Here is a 15,557-nt window from a genome sequence, read left to right as displayed (position 1 = left end):
AACGGACGTTCTAAAGCTTGCCTGAAGTGACGCTGATCTGGTCAGGGATGAGGGCGCCCCATTCTCGCAAGTCCCATACTGATTGCACCGAGGCAATCCAAGCTGCGACAATGACAAGAACGATAAGCCGAGTGAAGAGCGGTAGTCGTGACACGTAGGATCGCGCTCGCAACGTGTTAAAGTTTTGAAGTCGAGGCCGCATGTTTTCGCGATTCGCGCTGCACGGAGCAGCCGGGCGGTCTTCACTGAGGCGGATAGGGCGGAATCGAGGGAGGAGGAATGAGCGGCTGGGAAAAAGATACCCTCGGATAGGAAGAGAAGATGAAACGGAGTAATTCGAACCACACCTCAACCCAACAACCTGGATATCGCAAGAGTCCAAGTTTGACGATGCGATGGCCAAGTGAAACTGGACAGCAGGTCCCTTGATGAACATGGGGTGGCTGATTTAGGCTTATCAGCACGTGACAGTTCTTGCGCCGGGGCCGCTGACTAACTTGATTAAGATTTGGTGGTGCAGATCCCAAATGACGTACCTCACAGAGAGACCGAGGAGTCCGTGTGTGATGAGCATGATGAGTGTACATCCTAAGCCTTGAGAAAGATCATAAAACAACACCAAAGGCTATGAGAACATTGCCTCATTTTATGATAGTTTACTCTCTTATTTTGGTACTTTTATGCACATTTTGAGATTATATAGTAGCCATGTGTGAGAAGTATTAGACGAGAACTTTGTCGTTTCCCTGGCTCAGTTCTCTACTCCCCTCTAGACGACCTCATGGGCACTCCAGAGGCACGAACAGTGTGGCATTCGGCCTTCATAGATGATTCACCACCCAGCTTGCTCTCAAGTTAGCTTAGAGAATACAAGTCGCAAGGCCACCTTATAATAGACATTCATCTAAGTGGCCTTGGAGCATCTTGGGAGCATTCAATGTGCATGCAGCACACCAAATCACTGCTGCTGCCAGAATAACATCACAGAGCTCATCGGAACAATGCTTTAACAGTTTTGATTTTGTACAACCTAGAAAATCAAGGCTATTCCGTTCCAACGAGGTGTAAAAGTAAAACATGGGCGAGCGACAGTGTTAAACCGACACCGTTCGTCAATCAGCCCCTCTACTGTCTGCTCTCAAAAAACCAAACCCCAGAGAGCATGCAGGATATACGCCAGTTGTGACCCAAACTATTTCACTGCTTCATTTCCTTCTTTCCTTCCCATTCATCATCTTCCGTTATTTACTTCTTGGCGGCCTTGGCCATGGTGTTGAGGGCAGAGCCGTTCTTGAACCACTCGATCTGGGGCTCGTTGAAGGTGTGGGACAGAGGGATCTCGAAAGAGGGGCTGCCATCGGCGGGGTGGACAATCATGGGGAAAGGCTTGCCAACCTCGAGCTTGGTGCAGAGAAGATCGACCTAGTATCGGGTTAGTGGATGCTATGAAAGATGTTGTGAAGGAGCAACATACCTTGTCATCAGGGCGGATCCTGTCGTAGTCAGCGGGGTCGGTGAAGGTCAGGGGCAGCATGCCCTGCTTCTTCAGGTTGGTCTCGTGGATACGGGCGAAAGATCGGGTAATGATGGCAAGACCACCAAGGTGACGGGGCTCAAGAGCGGCGTGCTCTCGGGAAGAACCCTCACCGTAGTTCCAGTCACCAATGACAACCCACTTGATGCCCTTGGCCTTGTAGTCACGAGCGACAGCGGGAACGGCACCCCACTCGCCGTTGGTGAAGTTGTGGATCTTGTTGGCCTCATCGTTGGCCTCGTTGATGGCACCGATCAACATGTTGTTGGAGATGTTGTCAAGGTGACCACGGTACTTGAGCCAGGGACCGGCCATGGAGATGTGATCAGTGGTGGTCTTGCCCTTGGCCTTGATGAGGATAGGGAGATCCTTGGCATCCTTGCCGTCCCAAGGCTGGAAGGGGGTAAGGATCTGGAGACGGTCGGAGGTGGGGGAGACATCGACAGTGACACTGGCACGGTCCTTGGGGGGAGCCTGGTAAGTGTCCTGGCCGGGGTCGTAGCCGCGAACGGGGAGACCGTCACCGGTGGGAGGAGAGAGCTTGAACTCCTTGCCGTCCTTGTCCTTGAGGGTGTCGGTGAGGGGGTTGAAGTGGAGGGAGCCGGCAATGGTCAGGGCGACGACCATGTCGGGAGAGGCGACGAAGGAGTGGGTAGCGGGGTTACCGTCGTTTCGGCCAGTGAAGTTACGGTTGTAGGAGGAGATGATAGAGTTGGGGGTGCCCTTCTTGACATCGCGTCGGTCCCACTGACCAATGCAAGGACCGCAAGCGTTGGCGAGGACCATACCACCGAACTCCTCGAAGGTCTGGAGCTGACCGTCACGCTCAATGGTGGCACGAATCTGCTCAGAACCGGGGGTGACAGTGAAGGCAGCCTTGGCCTTGACACCGTGGTTGAGGGCATCACGGGCAATGGAGGCAGCGCGGGACATATCCTCGTAAGAGGAGTTGGTGCAAGAGCCGATCAGACCGACCTTGAGCTCATCGGGCCAGCCGTTGTCCTTGACAGCCTGGCTGAACTTGGAGATGGGAGTTCCCAGATCGGGGGTGAAGGGACCGTTGATGTAGGGCTCGAGCTCGGAAAGGTTGATCTCAATCAGCTGGTCGTACTCGGCACCCTCGTCAGGTCGGAGGCCGTGGGCGTAAGAGCGGGCAAAATCTCCGATCTCGGTTCGCTTGGTGGCGGCGAGGTAGTCGTACATACGGTCGTTGAAGGGGAAGAGAGAGGTGGTGGCACCGATTTCAGCACCCCTGCGAGTAGTTAGTACAACGATCGAAACAATTCAAGGAATGGGGAAGTTCTGACATGTTGCAGATGGTAGCCATGCCAGTGCATGAGAAGGTCTCAGTTCCAGGTCCATGGTACTCAACAATGGCACCAGTGCCACCCTTGACGGTGAGAATATCGGCGACCTTCAGGATAATGTCTGTGGTGTTGTTAATAAGTGGGTCCATGGATGGCTAACCGTCGACGATGATCGACAGTGGAAAGTGCGCAGGTATCACTTACCCTTGGGGGCAGTCCAGCCGTTGAGCTGACCAGTCAGCTTAACACCGATGACATTGGGGGCCTTCAGCTCCCAGGGAAGGTTGGCCATGACATCGACAGCATCAGCACCACCGACACCAATACAGGCCATACCAAGACCACCACCGTTGGGAGTGTGGGAGTCAGTTCCGATGAGGAGACCACCGGGGAAAGCGTAGTTCTCGAGAATAATCTGGTGAATGATACCGGAGCCGGGGCGCCAGAAACCAATGTTGTACTTGGCACAAGCAGTAGCAAGGAAGTTGTAGACCTCCTTGTTGATGTCGACAGCACGGGCAAGATCCTTGGCACCACCAATCTGGGCCTCGATCAAGTGATCGCAGTGGACGGTGGAGGGGTTGGCAACGGCGTCCATGCCAGCGGACATGAACTGAAGGATGGCCATCTGGGCGGTGGCATCCTGGCAAGCAACACGGTCAGGTCGGAGCTTGAGGTAAGAGCTGCCACGCTCGATCTCCTGGCCATGGGGATCATCCAAGTGAGAGTACAGAATCTTCTCGGCGTAGGTCAGGGGTCGGTTAAGGCGGGCGCGGACGATGTCGAGGTTCTCGGACATCTTCTTGTAGTTGATGAAGTTGTTCTCCTCCCAAAGGTTCTGGCGGACCTATAGTGGGGCCAAGATGGCACGAGTCAGTCCAATTGTTCCCCCAAAACTTGATTTGAGCATGCTGAAGCTGGCTGCAGTGAAAGCTGCTGGTACTATTGTTGCAATTGCACCACAGCGCGCAAATCTGCCTGTGGTCGAAATCACTGGTGATTTGACGGCCCAGGTCGATCGGCGCGCAATGACGTCTGGGAGGTGCCCGGATGAGCGGCTTGCATGCCACACCAGAAGAACCGCCAAGCGTCGAGTCGTTCGCGCAAAACACGAGCTGCTGAAAGTAGAATCTTGCTCACCTTCTTGTCGAGAGGGCTGTCAGAGACAGTCGCCAGGCGGCGAATGCCAGAGGCGGCGCCCGCGAGGACGCGGCTCCGGGCGACATTGCCCAGAACCTGGCGGGTAGCAAGCATGGTGAAGGTGTTGATCACTCAAGGCTGAAGCGTCTCAATTGAGTGTGAGCGTGATTAGAGCGGAGAGGGTCAGGGTATCACTAGGAAGAAGGAAAAGGGAGACGCTCGCACACGAGAAGAATCAACGGGCAAGAAGAGATCGAGGAGGAGGGGGGAGGATTGAGTATTAAAAGGAAGCGGATGGGAGGAGGGGGGTGTTTTTTTCTCTTACCCAGGGCACACGGCAACAAGGCCCTCCTCACCTTAGGTACCTGTCGCTTAGGACCTCGCTGAGGTTTCTTACGTACCTGGCAGTGAAGCCCAGCAGTGAGAGCGCCGACTCCGCTAAAGGCACGCCCCAGGAGAGAGCAAGCCCCAAAAAATGTGGGCGATGCCCCACAGCGGAGCCCTCTCCAAGCACCAGTGATCAAGTGTGGTTTTCCGATGCGAGCGGGGAGGGCAAACCCGTCCTTGTACCAATCAAAAAAGAGCTGAAAATAATCGGCAATTCCTTTCGTCATGGGTGGTAACCGAAAACCTCCACTCTGCCGAGGGAACAAACACCTGCTCCAAAAGCATTTTTGGCGCACCAGATTGTACCCGTCGGTTCCCGTCTCTCGGGGCCGATAATACCGAGGCAGCGACAACGCGAGCAGAAACCAAACCCCTGCCTCTATTGCGAGTTGCCATTGGACTCGTTGATTGGTCCTTGTTCTGAAATCGTTGTTGATTGAAAACAGCACCCTTTTGGTCCCATCATGGGTTGGAAATACATGCGACAAATTCCTCTGTAGATCTACTGTGCCACCGTCGTCCCGTCTTCGTTGCTGGACTCTTGCTCAAGGAGGGGAACTCTCCGTCCCCACTCAGGCCTGGTTGCTCCAAGCTGGGCGCAACTCTCAAGGCCGAGGGATAATTGCAACCGCTGCCATTGGGTCAAAAAAAATATAATTGGGCGGTCATCGGTCTGGGGATGCGGCAGAATGTCATTTTCCACATGTCCAGTGAAGGTATCGGGAACCGAGCGCTAGGGTCTCGGAGCTTCGCAACTACGAGCAACACTGTGCGGCGACCGAACATGAAACCCGCTGGCCCGAGACCCTATTCCCCCCTGGAGACCCGGTGACGCCGCTCCGCGGGCGGGCTTTGACCCTTACCGTGCATTCAATCCGGCGTGGACCCCGGACCAGCGCTCCAGTTAGTGGCGGTGCACCACTCACTGTGCACTAATCCATTCATTCTTTGTGAAGAGCCGCGGCGCCTGTAACTGTCAAGCTTGTCAGCTGGGGAGCTCAAGACCCACCTGAGAATAGTGTCATCCAGACTCCAGACTGCCCAGGGAGACACCTCCCATGCAGTATTATGTGCTATTTGGAAGTGGACAGTTATCCGACATTCCTTATAGATACCTTTATGCATCAATGATTCCAACTTGAGCATACATTCCAGTCTATGTAGTTCAAAGACTCCGAGTGTCCACACATGCGTAATCCAGTCCATAGTTGCTCAAAGCAATCAAGGCAAGCCATTGAAGGATGGATAATGCTGCAGAATGTCATGGATATGCAAAACCCCCCTTGATAGTCAGATCAACTGGTGGTTTGGTAGCGCCAGCATCAAGTCTGACACGTCTTCGTCGACCCCCATCCTTTCCCCTGTCACTCATCCTCCAATCTCTAATCCAGTAACAATTCTCTATCTAAATCCATACACGATATCTTGAAACTGTCCATGATCCATGAGCTCTGCGGTATATGCCTCCTTCACCATTCCCAGTTGGACGTATGTCCTCCTGCTCAGTGACCTCCCAGCCTTTGGGGAAGTCCTCTTCCTCTCCGCATAGCCCCGTAAAACCTTATGTGACGGGGCTCTCTGGCAGGGGTGGCTGAGTTCCAGCTATGTACCAAACGGCGAGTCCCGGGCCAAGCTACCAAAGTGCTCTGGCATTGCCATTGTTGTCTAGGGAAATGTGGCTAGGGTCCTCATGAAGGAACTCCCCTGGTTCCAAGTTCCATGGAGAGGTCTCCAGTGTGAGCGCTGGTACGGTTCACCTTAAGCCAGCGAACTTGCAGCCAATGGCATTGCTTCATCTCCTTTCGAAACAAGAGGCTCGACGTCTGATGCTCCTATATACGTCCGTCATGAGCTTGTGGATCATCCAAGTACTATTTAAAGTCGGATTTATGTCCCAGGCGTTCAATCTCGACAACGGTCCATGGATGGATCACGAACAAAGTTTCGCCGACCTCCAGAGCGACAATAACATTGTATAGCACATCAGGAGACGACGGGTCCATGAAGAGTCTTATGAGGAGGATGTGAGAGCCGGGCCATCACATATAGGTAAGCTTAGATGTGCTCTCATACAGGCTTAGGCTGAGGCTCAGGGTCCATAGCTTGGGTGTGATTCACTATCAGGTGGCCACCTGAATGAAATAATGAATCTATGCTTGATCGTAGGTTGTCCATAAACATACTGGAAGGTTGTGAGTCCGTTTCCCGGGTATCGCATGCCAGTTCCCATGCACAGACACGCTGGTCAAGGTTGGGCGTTGTGAAGGTCGTGATTGTGGAGCCACAAAGCGCTCAGGTTTGATGCGGGGAGCCGAAGCCACAGGTTGGAGGCTGATAACCAAGGTTGTCAGGCCGTGAGCCAATCAAGGCGGGGCAGAAAACAATCTTCACAACCCTGTCGTCATGACATGCTCCTCTTCCATCCATCCACCCCTCCCCACACTCTCCGTGACGGCCGTTCAAAAATTCTTGCACATGCTTCCCTCAGGGATTGCCATCGATAACAGACACGGGGGATCATGACAAGGTCGAACGATGGCGAAACCGAGGTCAGATATGATACAGCGAACGCAGATTCCATGCAGTTTTGCCTCGTTTTCCGTCATGGGACAGTCACCCTCATGGCCGAGGATACCGAGCCCCAAGCTCCTCTCGCACGAGACCGAGCGACCGAGACTGCGATAGCCAGTGAGCGAAGGGCAGAAAACCCCATTCCAGCTGCCATTGAGCTCGCCCATTGGCGCCCACCAGACCCCTGGTCTAGGCCGTTCACTGGGGAAAAGGCCCCATCGGAGCCGGTTGCGTCAGAGGTGCCAGTGCTTGACCTCAGCGGGCCCCAGACGCTCATGATAGTCCATCGCCGAACACTCCCCCGGATACCGACCGGAGGCGGACGGACCTCCTCGGCTTGGCTCGACGTTACGAGCCACGGCTCTCCATCGGCTCCAGGTTCGGCGCTGGACGGCAAGACGTTGACGATGGTGTCAAGTTGTTTGCCAAGAAGGCAGAAGGTTCGTCTCCTGCATCAATCCGGCAATTTTTGACGGAATTCAGGTGTGAGGGGGGGGCAGATGATGCTTCAGCAAAACATGTGGGTTACCCTCAACGCAGGCACACAAATCAAAAACAACCACTTCCGTCTGTTCCACATAGACCCAAGCAACAATTGTTGTTGCTAGGGGATGATAGATGAGGACAAGACATGGACATAATTATCTTGTCGACCGTTATTTGCTTTCAGGGTCAGGCATTGAGCACGGCCTGGGCACAGTCTCTTCTCCTCGACCAATTCCTCGCCCAAACCCACAACCTCACAATCAATCAACTCCCGTACCTCGACAAAAGCTTCTTATTCAACCTGATGGACCCTTCTCGGCTGACAGGCGCGGCGGCCCCACGCCCCCAGGCGGCGCAACTCCAAGGATTCATCCTTGACTCTGCTGGGCTTCATTTTCCCAGCCTGCCTGTTCCCCGGTCGTTACGGCACCGATGCAGCGCCACCCGCAGCGCTGACCCGGGGCCCACGCCGCAGAGAACGAAGAATTTACCGCATCGTCACCCCGATGCGGCATAGTCGCCTCTGGTTCCCCCGGGCGTCTCCATGCCTCAAACAGGGCCCCGTTTCCCTTGGCAAATTTTGCTCTCTCCCACTCCGTTTGGCAGGGCCTGAAAGCGGAGCGGAGGCTCGGACCAGCGGCTTTTACTTCGGTCGCCGGACCGTGGCGCTCGCAATTGTGAGGCTCCGAGCTCTTCACGCTCGGTCCCCGACGTCTTCCCCATAATCTGTGTCCATTTCGGACCTCAGTTCTCGACGGCGAGTCGCTGAAGCAAATTGGGGTAACCCTTGAACGATGGGGATGAAGCTCTCACGAAACCACACACCCCCCTTGGTTCCTGCACTTCTCCTCTGCTGTTCTGCCGCATCCCAGGCCGCAGACCGCCCAACTTCCCTGTCCTGCCCTATCCAATAGTATCCGCCGCGATTACAATCGATTACAGACGGAACCTTTCCTGCTAGGTTCTCTCTCTACCTCGGTGTTCAGCCGCATAACCAGCTCGTAACCCAGTTGGCTGCGACTTTACCGAACTGCAAAACGGTTCCCTGCTTGTCAACAAAGACACGCCACACAACTAAGTACCGGTCAGTGGCAAGAAAATGCCAGACGAGTGACCCTAGAGGGTATGCATCCAGCAATGACAGGGCCAGGACATGAAAAGCTCATCGCGGCCGCCGTCGACCCGGGCCCAAGCCAGAGCAGGCAAAGAAGCGGGTTGGGACGAGACACTGCATCTCCACGAGAAACTTATCCACCTCCACAAGTCTACAAAACCACCCCAGGTGGCAATTCGTAACATCACACCACTGACAGGTCAAGGTCGAGCATCCTTGCACCCAGAGCAAAAACCAGAGTTCACGGACGATCTTCAGAGACACCCACAACTATCGCCAAAGGAGAGCATCACCACAACGTTGACATATTATTTTATGACTGGAGATCATTGGCCTCCCATAGTGGGTCAACGTTTGCTGTCTGCCATGTGTTTTCAAGTCCGTCCAATTCCCTGAGGTGGGCTCGGCTCGAACATGTGGCGGTGACAACGCTGATCATTGAACGCCATGTCGCTGGGTTCCAACAGCCTCATGAGGACTTCAGATCGCAAAGGATTTGTTATATGCCGACAAATATTCGCCGATATGTCTCGATGGTTCATGGTCGATTCTTCGCCAACTATATCCGTGACTGATGCTCTTTGGTACAACCCTCCTCGAGTCACTAACACCTTTTATATTACATGGAACCCAAGTAGACATCGCCAGCCACTCGTTGTGGTGTTTCAGGTACCTGGATCTTCGCTCACTGGATGATGCGTGGTACAGTTTGAAAGACTGATTGGTCTCATTCTGATACTGAAGGTCATGCCAGGGTCAGCGCACCAATGTTCCACTCGCCAGCTTAGAACAGAAGGCCAATCCCAATTATATTTATACAACATGCCCTAAACCAGCCCCGTATACATTACCCATCACGGCCGTGCCTCCAGCGCCAACAGACTATGGCCCGTTCTTCAGCATTGACACGTTTGGGATCATGTGCAAGATGCATGAGTGGATATCTGGCACACCAACTTGGCTGTTTGACATACTACATACTACCTAAGTATCCCTGAGTATCTTGAGCGAATATATGAGTATCTCTTCATAAGTTTATTGCATCACATCCTCAAAATAAGAGGCAGTGATCTAAGGTAAAGAAGAATTCTTACATAGTCTCTTCTACGTATTATTCAATCATTGTTCTAGGATATACGACCAATCATGCTTATGTCCGCACTCTCAATCATAGAGCCGGGGCCATCTAATATCCATCCTCAGCATGGATCTCTCCGGCCATATCAAGGGCCATGGGCGACTCACGGAGGCCGAACCCTTGCAAACCATCCCACGTGGGATATCTACTTTGGCGAGAATCTTGAAAATATGACCTTTCATTGACGAACACTTTGTTCAATCGCAACAGTTTCATATGTCTCCTACCTTCTGACGAGATAATTAGAGGAATTGTCAACAAAGAACAGTTCTTCCCGGCCAATCAGTCACTGGAGACGGTGTAAGTGAACGAGGCAACCTTCATTCTTCATGACACTTCGGTGTCGTTGAATGAGTTCCCAGCAAACTCTTTACAAAATCCCCAAATATAGTCTTTTAATTACTTCAACACATAATCATTCCATCATTTAGGAGTCATCACTGTCCTTCATCAATTCAAAGGCCTCCAGACTCGACACACTCATCATAAAGCTGTGGCTGTGTGGCGGTTGTGTGTGGCTAGGGCTCCCCGCATATGGGCCGTGACAAGAACACTGTAGACACTGTCTCCCCACCAAAATTTTGGACTTTTTTCTGAATCGCCAACCTCCACCGCCCAGGTTATCGATCATCGAGATACCCGTCGCAAGATCAGGTCGACAAACACTGCACTTTTGCCGCATTGCCCCATCACGAAAGAAATCCGCAACCATGGGCGTCACCAACAAGCGAACCATCACCAAGACCCGGCGCAAGACCAGAGACGTCGACCAGGTCAAGGCCGACCTCCTCTCGCCCAAGCACCTCAAGCAGTTCATGGATACCAAGGCCGCCGAGGACCTCCCTGGACTTGGCCGACACTACTGTACCGAGTGCTCCAAATGGTTCGAGACGGACGCTACGCTGGTTGCGCATCGCAAAGGAAAGCCTCACAAGCGAAGGTTTGTTGCCATTTTACTGCTTCTATTGGGGGTATCTTTGCTAACACTATCCTAGACTCAAGCAAATCGCCGAGGGACCTTATACTCACAAGGACGCCGACGCTGCTGTGGGCCTTTGGACGGATAATGGCGACCGAAAGCGCACCGATATGGACAACGACGTGTCCATGGATCCCTGAGATTCTTGTCCGAATTCGATGATATCCTCTTCAACGTGTAATCGGCATGCGCATTAAGCATGATTGGTTTGCAGGCGTATTTGGGTTGCATTTGATTCAGCAGGGATGATATTCGGACGGCGTTGCGGGCGGCAATCCTGGTATACGAGCGTGTGTTCGAGGCGAAAACTTCAACTTCACCTAACTCCCCTACCGCGCGCCCTGGCAAGCCCACTAGGCCGACCTCGGCCAACTCCACGGGTGGATCTTCCTCTCGATGATGTTCCCCGACCAGGCGCTGAGGGAAGACGGGATTGACGGGGCTCTGGTGTGGTGAATCTGGACGACTTGGTGGTTGTGGGTGGGTTCTCGACAAAGGATGTATCCGTTGTCCTATGGAATGGTTAAAATCTGAAAATGGGCTCGGTTTACGGCGAGAACTTGCATGAATGTCATATCGGTGTCAGTCTCCGACCTCGAGGGAGCTTCGACTAGTTGCTCTTGTCTTGTCCTATCTCGACGGAACGACTCTGGGACGGGCCCCTGTAGGCAGTGTGAGCTCGTATACCAGACACATAAACTCTAGATAGCCTAGGAGTATTAGACCAATAGACCTACCTCTGGAAAGTCAACGCAGAAAGCATTCATGTTCAATCCGTACATGAAACTCGCAAACGACTCGCTGAACCTCGCCAGACTCTCGTGCATGAGTTGGAAGTGCATCATGTTCGCCTCGAGATCGGCCATAGCGTCTGAGAGCTCGGCGAAGGCGGGCTCGAAGGCATTGAGCGGGAACGGGGCATCGCTTTCTCCAGCACCGCGGGCAGACTCTCGGAAAGACGAGCGCGACGATGGACGGAGCGGGGTGGTGGGACGAGAGGTATGGGAGCGGGAGTTGGAGCGTTTGACGCTGGCGTCAAGAGGTTCGCCAGACATGTTGTAGTCGTCGCGTATGTGGTCTGGGCAGCGTGGTATATCGTTTGGTGTGATGCGCGATGCGCGAGAGGTGGAGGGTCTGTTTCGTGCTTTGTGGTCGTCAAGTTAGTTTGGGCTCAAAGTCAACAAATGGCGGTTGTTGTGGCGTCCCCGCAGTCAACGTGTGGCTGCCCAAAGTGGCTTTCCCCGCGGCGGGACCAATGCCGTTGAGCTGGTGCGATAGCAGGACGAGTACCTTTTCATCATGACTCGTCCTTGCTGGCGATGAAGCCAGTTGAACCTCCATATCAAGTTCTAGGCGGCATGTAGTGTTGACCACTCATGCTTTGTTTGTTTATTTTCAGGGAATGTGCCCATGTGGCTGACCTTGATTCAATTTCATGGTCGTCATGGTGTCGTGTGAGCTGTTCATATGTAGCTCAGGGGCTCACTTGACGACATACGATGAGGCTGAGCCGACGACACGACCTAATATTACGGGAGCAACTGACCAGGGCCATCTGCCAACCGCTAATATCTTTTCTGTATCATCATCATATGAGAAGCGCTTGGGCATCGCGTGTCATTCAGGGTTCTGTTTATCGAGTTGGTAGCGGATCTGTAGGGTAAGAGACGTTTCGTCGAATCTGACGGCAGTCCGGATCAGCGCAGCGTTACTCAGCGGCCCGAATTAAGCCCTACGTATAGAATGAGTTTTGATTCGTAGGCCTAGGATGACTCAATCGTTTTTACTCCGGTGTATTTGAGGCCCAGTCGGTTTCGCTTTCGTTCCTATGTCCCCGTGTCATCTATTTGGACAGATACGCGTATGAAGTTCAGCCTAGATAGCTATGCTGTTGATGCATATTAGAGGCAAAGAAAGTAGTCTCTTCTAGACACGACAATAAAAAGGATGAAAATTAGATGAGCTACTATGTAGAGTTTTGTTCAATTCTAGATCAAATACCAAAGTACTCATCCAATATTCTCACGAGTTAAGCTGGTCGTGTGCATGTCTTGCCTTGAACCGCGTGTCCGGGTACTCCGGGCACTAACAGAAACACACATCCAATACGTAACCCGTAAACTCCGCGGGGGCCGGTGTCTCTCAAGTCCCGCACGCACCCTCTCAGCAAAAGAGCAGCAGCCTTTTTTCCCTCCCCTTGCGCTCGCACCATCTCATCTCACTGCTCGTGCTTATTTATATAGCCTTGCTCTGGCCTTTCCCCTCGAGCCTCCTAGGGGAACTGTCCTGCTGCTGAAACCGCGAGCTCTGGACGATAGGTGGAGCTGATCACAGGGGTTTCCCGCGCCGGTTAACGACGACACATCTTTCAAGCAGCTTTTTTTGCGGCGTTGCATTACGCGCTCGCAAGTCTTGGACAGCCCTATCAGCGACATCTTACCTATGAGGCCTCAACTGAGACGGATCTTGTATTCAAATAGCTGCCGTCTCAGCTCCTGTCAACAGTTCCTACGCCCTTCTCAGGCGCTCTCATCCCCCAGTTTTGCGAGGCCTCCACTGGCCAGATCATACACAACCCCTGCATCATTCAGGAGAGTCTCAGCTACGAGATACGAAAACCCAAGCAAGGCCTCACTTCTCGCCCCACCTGTCGCAACAAGTCTCAGCTACTCTGCGCGTGTCCGCATTGCTGGCGCAACCTCTGCTCTCACCCTTCAGAGGTCTTATACGACTCACTCTAGCAGATCAACCTCAGATTCAACCAGGCGCCTACTTGAAGCAAGCTCTCTTTCCTCAGCTGTTGTAGCTGCGGCTGTACTTGCAGCTGTTCTTATTACCTCGGTGTGGTCCACGACAGGCTCAACCAGCAACTCTTATTCCCAAGAATTCGATCAAGACATTGAAATCATGTCTCTCCAAGTTCCCCCGGTCGACCGGGAAACTTGACTCCTGAGCAAGAGGAGAAGCTTCGCAAGCTATGGGCTGCCATCTTCCAGCTCACCGGTGTGGCCGATGACGACAGCACTGGCGCTGATCTTCTCTCCCCAAGGAACCTGAGGAGGCTAACAATGGGGGTGGTGAGAAGAAGAAGCGATTTGGCGTCTTCCGAAAGGGCAAGTCTGGTACTTCAACTCCCACAGAGGCTTCCGTCGAGGAGGACAAATATGGCCAGACGAAGCACTTCTACGACACCCTGGCCAACGAGACCCCTGAGTCCATCCACCACACCATCTGGAGCATGGTGAAGCATGACCACCCGGACGCTCTCGTCCTGCGCTTCCTTCGCGCACGAAAATGGGACGTGGAGAAGGCTCTGGTGATGTTGGTGTCGACCATGCACTGGAGACACAACGACATGCGTGTGGATGACGACATCATGAAGAACGGTGATGCCCTTGCCATTGAGGATGCGAAGAATGCCGATTCCCCTACCAAGCAGGTGAGCGCCGACGTCATGGCACAGCTCCGAATGGGCAAGAGTTTCTTGCATGGCACCGATAAGAATGGCCGGCCTATTTGCGTTGTCAGGGTTCGCCTTCACAAGATTGGTGCGGAGTGCGAGCCAAGTCTGGAGAGGTACACAGTCTATATCATTGAGACTGCCCGTATGGTTCTTGAGCCTCCAGTTGATACTGCTGTAAGTGAACCCTCCGGAATATTGATATTTATGATGCTAATGGCCACCTTAGTGTGTCATCTTTGACATGACGGGCTTCTCCATGGCTAACATGGACTACGCCCCTGTCAAGTTCATGATCAAGTGTTTCGAGGCCAACTACCCCGAGTCTCTTGGTGCTGTCCTGGTGCACCGCGCCCCCTGGCTGTTCCAAGGTATGTGAACCAGAGTTTATCAGCACCGAATTGCAACTAACAAGATACAAGGCATCTGGAAGGTTATTCGTGGATGGTTGGACCCTGTCGTTGCGGCCAAGGTTCACTTCACCAACAACCGCGCCGAGCTCGAGGAGTTCATCGCCCCAGACCACCTTATCAAGGAGCTCGACGGCGACGAGGACTGGGAGTACAAGTACATCGAGCCCGCCGCCGGCGAGAACGACAAGATGAAGGACACCGAGACCCGGGACCGCCTGCTCGCCGAGCGCGCCGAGCAGGTCAAGCAGTTTGAGCATGCAACCCGGGAATGGATCCGCCACCCAGACGGCGAGAAGAGCGCCGAGATCAAGGCGGAGCGCGAGAGGGTCTCCAAGTCGCTGAGGGAGGGATACTGGGTCTTGGACCCCTACATCCGGGCGAGGACGCTCTACGACAGACAGGGTTCTATCCAGAGCGGCAAGGCCAACTGGTACTCACCTGTTCCCCCGGCGGCCGGCACTTCTGCTGCTACGGCCGCTGACGATGTAGACTAGATGCGAGGGATGGTTAGAAAAAAACAAAGGGCGTCTCCCCGGCACACGATTTCTCAATCAGCTCTTGGCTGATCACTCCCGGCCCAACCCCAGTTGGGTTTGACCTATTACTTTAGGGTTATAGAGCATGATGCATAATAATAACATTGTCGTTTATCAGGTTACGATTAATCACTGTGCAGATTGCGAAACCCAGCTATTTGGTATCACAATGAGGCCCAATGAGTAAATATGATATCTCCCGATGAAGAGCCCATCTGAAGTCACTTCATTTCCACGCCGAAACTTCATAGCGTCCTCTCCAATTAGGCATCCGCTTGTGGTTCTTTGTTGCGACATTTGTTATGACGAATACTCAAGTATTCGTCAAAGAGCTAAGTCGGTGCCTTGAATCCTGCTTCCTGAGGAAAGCGAGATGCCAGCGAGATACGAAGACAGTGAGGTGATAAGAACGAACTTGGTGATCGTCATTGTATTTAGACCGTGACATCTGGTTCTACCTAGCAACTGGATAGTGAAACCAGAGACCCTCGC

At 53.2% G+C, this 15,557-nt stretch overlaps 6 protein-coding genes across 6 annotated transcripts; 3 read left to right on the top strand and 3 right to left on the bottom strand.

The window, feature by feature from the left end:
• Positions 1–10: 10 nt before the first annotated feature.
• On the bottom strand, positions 11–574 carry MRS44_002413 (uncharacterized protein; the record flags this gene model as incomplete). Its single annotated transcript, XM_065622815.1, has 2 exons — positions 11–443; positions 537–574. The coding sequence occupies 2 exons, from the start codon at positions 572–574 to the stop codon at positions 11–13; spliced, it is 471 nt and encodes a 156-aa protein (XP_065478887.1).
• A 671-nt stretch (positions 575–1,245) lies between these two features.
• MRS44_002412 (uncharacterized protein) lies at positions 1,246–4,095 on the bottom strand (the record flags this gene model as incomplete). The annotated part of the gene is made up of 5 exons (XM_046271507.1): positions 1,246–1,422; positions 1,475–2,786; positions 2,842–2,962; positions 3,046–3,688; positions 3,982–4,095. The coding sequence occupies 5 exons, from the start codon at positions 4,093–4,095 to the stop codon at positions 1,246–1,248; spliced, it is 2,367 nt and encodes a 788-aa protein (XP_046126985.1).
• A 2,792-nt stretch (positions 4,096–6,887) lies between these two features.
• MRS44_002411 (uncharacterized protein) lies at positions 6,888–7,942 on the top strand (the record flags this gene model as incomplete). The annotated part of the gene is made up of 2 exons (XM_065622814.1): positions 6,888–7,379; positions 7,610–7,942. 2 exons carry the CDS (start codon positions 6,888–6,890, stop codon positions 7,940–7,942), a joined length of 825 nt encoding a protein of 274 aa, XP_065478886.1.
• A 2,445-nt stretch (positions 7,943–10,387) lies between these two features.
• On the top strand, positions 10,388–10,796 carry MRS44_002410 (uncharacterized protein; the record flags this gene model as incomplete). The annotated part of the gene is made up of 2 exons (XM_046271519.1): positions 10,388–10,617; positions 10,673–10,796. 2 exons carry the CDS (start codon positions 10,388–10,390, stop codon positions 10,794–10,796), a joined length of 354 nt encoding a protein of 117 aa, XP_046126983.1.
• A 372-nt stretch (positions 10,797–11,168) lies between these two features.
• On the bottom strand, positions 11,169–11,711 carry MRS44_002409 (uncharacterized protein; the record flags this gene model as incomplete). Its single annotated transcript, XM_046284857.2, has 2 exons — positions 11,169–11,318; positions 11,394–11,711. The coding sequence occupies 2 exons, from the start codon at positions 11,709–11,711 to the stop codon at positions 11,169–11,171; spliced, it is 468 nt and encodes a 155-aa protein (XP_046126982.2).
• Positions 11,712–13,563: 1,852 nt separating this feature from the next.
• Positions 13,564–15,023, top strand: MRS44_002408 (uncharacterized protein; the record flags this gene model as incomplete). Its single annotated transcript, XM_065622813.1, has 4 exons — positions 13,564–13,584; positions 13,706–14,293; positions 14,346–14,487; positions 14,539–15,023. 4 exons carry the CDS (start codon positions 13,564–13,566, stop codon positions 15,021–15,023), a joined length of 1,236 nt encoding a protein of 411 aa, XP_065478885.1.
• Between the last annotated feature and the right edge of the window lie 534 nt (positions 15,024–15,557).

Source organism: Fusarium solani, assembly GCF_023522795.1.
Source record: "Fusarium solani strain SB1 chromosome Unknown bctg00000001, whole genome shotgun sequence".
Lineage (NCBI taxonomy): Eukaryota > Fungi > Ascomycota > Sordariomycetes > Hypocreales > Nectriaceae > Fusarium > Fusarium solani.
This window is presented reverse-complemented; position numbering and strand designations above follow the sequence as displayed.